The sequence below is a fragment of the Myotis yumanensis genome, unplaced genomic scaffold (assembly GCF_028538775.1).
Source record: "Myotis yumanensis isolate MYYU_CA2020_CCGP unplaced genomic scaffold, mMyoYum1.0.hap1 SCAF_21, whole genome shotgun sequence".
NCBI lineage: Eukaryota > Metazoa > Chordata > Mammalia > Chiroptera > Vespertilionidae > Myotis > Myotis yumanensis.
Window position 1 is genome coordinate 9,134,877 of NW_027223772.1, and position 6,000 is coordinate 9,140,876.

At 41.0% G+C, this 6,000-nt stretch overlaps 1 protein-coding gene across 1 annotated transcript in view; it reads left to right on the forward strand.

The window, feature by feature from the left end:
- HSD17B3 (hydroxysteroid 17-beta dehydrogenase 3) overlaps positions 1-1,401 on the forward strand; it is a 41,625-nt gene extending 40,224 nt beyond the window's left edge. Inside the window, exon 11 of the mRNA XM_070400870.1 lies at positions 1,291-1,401. Within this exon, the coding sequence (XP_070256971.1) occupies positions 1,291-1,401 (111 nt within the window). The remainder of the gene's footprint in view (positions 1-1,290) is intronic.
- Positions 1,402-6,000: the final 4,599 nt, after the last annotated feature.

The following is a 6,000-nucleotide window of genomic DNA, read 5'->3' on the forward strand; positions in this document are numbered from 1 at the left end:
TAGGCTAGTGTGTGTGTTTGTATCTTAGTTTGTTTGTTTTCTTTTTTATTTACTTAAATTCTTTATTGTTGAAAGTATTACATATGTCTCCTTTTCCCTTCCATTACCTCTCCCTGGCTGCTCCCACCCCCCAGCACATGCCCTCACCCTCCTACTATCTGTGTCCATTGGTTATGCTAATATGCAAGAGATCCTTTGGTTGATCTCTTACCCCTCTCTTCCCCCACCTTCTCTCTGAGGTTTGATGGTCTGTTCGATGCTTCTATGATTCTGGATCTATTTTTGTTCATCAGTTTATGTTGTTCATTATATTCCACAAATGAGTGAGATCATGTGATATTTATCTTTCTCTGACTGGCTAATTTCGCTTAGCATAATGCTCTCCAGGTCCATCCATGCTGTTATGAATGGTAAGAGTTCTTTCTTTTTTACAGCAGCGTAGTATTCCATGTATTTTAGTTTTTAACAAAAAAGTTTAAAAAGTAAAAAAAATTAAAATTTAAAAATAGGAAAAAAACTTATAGAATAAGGATATAAAGAAAAAAATAATTTTGTACAGTTATAAAATGTGTTTGTGTTTTATGCTAAGTGTTATTGCAAAAGAATTGAAAGTTAAAAACACTAAAAAGTTTATAAAGTAGAAAAGTTATAGCAAGCTAAGCTTAATTCATTATTGAAGAATTAAATTCTTAAAAATAAATTTAGTGTATCTTAACTATACAGTGATTAAAAGTTTACAGTAGCAAACAGTAATGTACTGGGTCTTTTAATTCACTCACCACTCACTCACTGACTCACCCAGAACAACTCTAGTTTTCTGAGCGCCACTCATGGTAAGTGTCCTATACAGATGTACCATTTTTTATCTTTTATACCATATTGTAACCATATTTAAAATTATTAAATATACTTTTTCTATGTTTAGATACACAAATACTTATCATTGTGTTATAATCGCCTACAACATTCAGTACTGTAATAGGATGTACAGGTTTGTTGCCTAGGAGCAATAGTCTATACCACACAGCCTAGGCGTGTAGTAGGAGGTACCATAAAGCATGTAAGTTTGCTTTATGATGTTCACACAATGATGAAATCATCGAATGATGCATTTCTTAGAATGAATCCTTCTTATTAAGTGACACATGACTGTACTAGAAGATTTTGGGACTTACCTTCAGTAGTCAGAAGAAATATTTCTTTGAAATGATAAATATGAACTGAGATGTTTTAGCTGTAACTTCCTTGCTCTTCTTTTCACCCAGACACTCACGTTTTTGTCTATTTAAGGCGAGCTTTCTGAGCCTGATCCCATCTTGGGCCATCTACAGCAGCTGGGTCAAGAAGCTACTCCTGACTCATTACACCAACTACCTCAAGAGGAACGCCAACATCAGATAGTCTGGGGGGCCTAATGGCCATCCAGCCTCATTTTCCTCACCAGGTTCTGCACTGACTGCAGAGGACCAAGGAGCAGACTGTCACCCATCACCCCCTGAAGCTGGAGGTCCATGCCACAGACATAGTCCCTAGAATACAATTTGTGTGCCAATGAGCTCATGTTAAAATCAAGGCCAAATGGAGACAGGTCTTGAAAATTCCCTGAGCAGATAAAGCCAGTTCATTCATACAAGCAAAACTTAGTTTAGCTTATTTTGTAAGACTAAAGATGGGATTCAGGGCAGGCCGCCCTCAAATATGTCACTTTGGCATATTTATGATTTTGAATTAAAATTACTTAAATAGCAAGAGTACTCTGACCCTCCTTTGCCTTCTGTGACCATCTTTGGAAAATACAATGAGCCACAGTAATTAATCTTAATATAAGTGTTTATCCCAGCACATATCAATTATGAGGAGTTGGCATTTCAACTATTGGTGGAACAACTTAAAGTGTAGACATTGTACTTATAAACCTTCACATCAAACCCTGGTGAATTCGCCCTTGGGGAAGAACTTCCACAACCAGCAGCTTGAGTGAGAAGAGAAACATACTTTAGTGTATACAGCCTGGGGCAGATGTTAGAAATAACTTTTAGTTGTGTGATATAGGGGTTTTCCCCCATATATTAATCCTGGGTTTTGAATGATAGGTTGTCCACAAGCTTTTTGAGGGCCTTTACATTAAGAGAGAATTTTCCTCAAAATAAAGGCCCCAAGATGTTGGGCTGGCTTATGAAACAAGGGTAGAAAAGCTCTGTATTTTAAGATTTTTATACCCATCACCACTAGCACTAGCTAATAGCTAACATTTGTTGAGCACTAATAGTGTGTTAGGGACCATGTACTCCTCATTACAACGTAGGAAGGAGGAACTATTATTACTGTTGTCTTCATTTTACAGATGAGGAAACTGAGGCACAGAAGAAACCTGAGTAACTTGCACAGGTTCAGCTAATCAGCGAGTGGCAGAGCTGGGATTTGAACCTGGGTCCTCTCCCAGCATACATACTAAAGCACTACAGTGGCACCCTGCCTTTCCGGGATGAGGTTCTTTAATTGGACTTAATGGAAATGGGTGAACCCTATTCCCCCTAACCCTGTGTTTTTTGCGTTCACATATTGTGAAGAGAGCTGAGGAATTGGGCTTCGCAGCCAGGCCACGTGTCTCCACTCAACACTGACCACTTTCCCGATTTACTATTGTCTGGGAATCATTTCAGAGCAGGGAGCCTTGCCAGCTTTCACGGAGCTTTTGTTTCCACCGAGGAGTACTGGGCTCTTGCTTCTTGCTTGATTCCCTTCTTTTTGTTTGGAGGGTGTGACACCCCAAGGAACATCGGCAGCTGGTGGTTTTGATGGAAGCATTCGCTCTGTGTTCTCCCAGCCTTCCATCTGTGCTAAAGGCCAGAGGATCCCCCTGCCACACTTGGTTGGAGCTGGGAAATAAGGTGATTATGGGCTGCTGCCTGGAAACAGTTGGGAGCTGCTGCTGGGGCTGTTTCCTGGCGCGTCATTCATTTCTTGTTCTTGTGGGATGGGAACCAGAATGCCCCACTTCAGAAAGACTCCTTTAGCCATCGCTTGCCAGAAAAATCTGAAGACAGTCATCCAAGGGTCAGCATGATTTTAATCATCTTTGTCTGCTTCTGAGGCCAAAAAAACATGGTAATTCTCACTGTAGTTTATCCACTGTGCATAGGGCTCAGCCTGTCTTGACTTGCTAGTGCCCTCTAGTGGTCTGGGAGAGGACTGTTGAGTGTCTCTAATCTTGCAGGAATTTTAGAACAGAATCCAACTTGTGGAAAGAAATCCCCCCCTTCCCCCCTAAGTTCTTTTTTTTTAAAAAATTGAGATATAACTGACATATAACATTATATTACTTTCAGGTGTATAACATAATTATCTGATGTAAGTGTATATTGCCAGATAATCACCGCGAGTCTAGATAACATCCATCACCACACGTGGTTATAATTTTTTGTTCTTGTGATGAAGACTTTTAAGACCTACTCTCAGCAACTTTCAAATATACAATGAAGTATTATTAACTATAGCCACCATGCTGTACACTATATCCCCAGGACTTATTTATTTTATACTGGATGTTTGTACCTTTTGACCCCATTCACCCATTTCTCTCAGCAATCCCCACCCCAAAACCTCTGATAACAACCAGTCTGTTCTGTATTGTTGTTGTTAGAGTCCACATAGGGGTGAGATCATATGGTACTTGTCTTTTTCTGTCTTAGCATAAAGCCCTCAAGGTCCGTCCCTCAATCTTCTTTTTTTGAGCTCCCTGTGAGTGTGGTAGGTGGGTCATCAAAAAAGAAAGACAAGGAGGAGAGTTGCACTTACTCTGACCAGATGGCTGACGGGGCCAGTGCACTTAGCCACTTTGGACTCTAGTTACTTCAGTAAAATTAAAAACTTTGACTATATAGTCTATAATTTTCTATTCAGCTTTTTTAGACTATATATTTCAAGTAAGTTTTGGAAATAAATTTTCTTTCTCAATCTTTAAGAAGTATTTTTATTGGTTATAAACATACTAGAGGCCTGGTGCATGAAATTCGTGCATGGGTAGGGTCTTTAGGCCTGGCTGGCTATCAGGGCTAATCTGTGAGGGGCTGGCAGGGCAATTGGGGCCCCTGCTTGCACCTGCCTTCGTCTAGTGCCGCCCGCTCACCTGCTCCATCATCCCACTGCAGTCCCGTTCTCATAGGGGCCTGTGGGGGCCAGCAGCGCGCCAACACCAGCCATGTTCTGCGCCGCTGCCCTCTGGTGGTCAGCGCACATCTAACGCCCAGTCAGTCAAACTCCCACCCATGGGGACAATTTGCATATTAGCCTCTTATTATATAGGATATGCATTAGGAAATACAATAACTATAGAAAAAAGAGAAGAAAATAAAAGTCACCATTTATCCCACCACCCAATATTAACCATTCTTCACTGATTGTAGATTTTCTTTTGTAAATTTTCTGTGTGTAAGTGAATGTGTATGTGTGTCTAAAGGCAGATTTTACATTTTTGTCTTTTCCCTTACTATTACAGCAGGAGAGAGCCTTGTGTTAATAAGTATTCGAAAGATTATTACAGTGGTTAGCTAATACTTATTCATATGACTGAACATAATTTATTTTATCATCCCTTTTGCCTTGCATTTAGGTACTTTCAGATTTTTAAAATCTTATAGATAACATATAACAATGTACAGCCTTGCATGTGCATCGTTTGTGGTTGTTTTGAGTATTTTTATAATGGTTTTATTAATTTATGTATATACAATACACTCACACTGTACACTTACATTATTTTTATTATATTCACGGAGTTGTGCAAACATTGCCACAAACAATTTTAGAACATTTCATCCCCCCACATAGGAACTTCATACCTGGCAATTACTCTCCCTTCTCCATTCCCCCTCCCGAGCTCCAGGCAACCACTATATACTTTATGTCTCTACGGATTTGCCTATTCTGGACTTTTAATATAACTGGAATCGTATAACATGTGGATTTTTGTTATTGGCTTTTTTCACTTAGCATAATGTGTTCAAGGTCCATTCATGTTGTAGCATGTATAAGTACTTCCTTCTTTTTTATTGCTGAACTAGAGGCCCGGTGCACGAAATTCATGCACTGGAGGGGGGAGGCCCCTCAGCCAGGCCTGTGCCCTCTCGCAATCTGGGAGCCCTTAGTCAGCAGTCGGACTTCCTTAGCGCTGCCGCTGCACTTGCCAGTCATGAGCCTGGCTTCTGGCTGAGCAGCACTCCCGCTGTGGGAACGCACTGACCACCAGGGGCAGCTCCTGCATTGAGTGTCTTCCCCCTGGTGGTCAGTGCATGTCATAGCGACCGGTCGTTCACCCGTTCGGTCAATTATTATTATTATATAGGATAATATTCTATTGTATGCCTAGGCCACATTATCAGTTCATTAGTTGATGGACATGTAGGTGGTTTCCACTTTTGGGGCTATTATGAATAATGCCGCTATGAGCATTTGTGTACAAGTTTTGTGTGCATATGCGTTTTCACTTCTTTTGGGTATATATATACCCAGGAGTGGAATTGTTTGGTTGTATGGTAACTGCATGTCTAAACTTTGGAGGAGCTGCCCAGCTGTTTTCCGCAGGGGCTACGGCGGCAGTGTCCTAGGCTCCAGTCTCTCCACATTCTCGCCAGCGCTTGCTGTCTTTTTGACCACAGCCATCCCAGTGGGTCTCATTGTGGTTTCGTCTTCCATTTCCCTGGTGGCACGTGATGTGGAGCATCTTTGCAGGTGCTTATTGGCCATTTCTGTCTTCTTTGGAGAAACGAATGCTTGGATCGTGTGCCCATTTTTAAAGGAGGTTGTCATTTTTTTAATTGACGTGTGTGCATCTTTCCATTTCTGACTTCTCCTTGAAGTAGGATTTCTGGATGAAAATATCTAAACATGTTTTAGAGTTCCGAATACTTACTACCAGTTGTTTCTGGAAAAGTCGTATAACTGTGTACGTCCACCTTCAGCGGTGGTTCTCTCCGAGGGCGTGGTTTGGTCTCTGGGGGG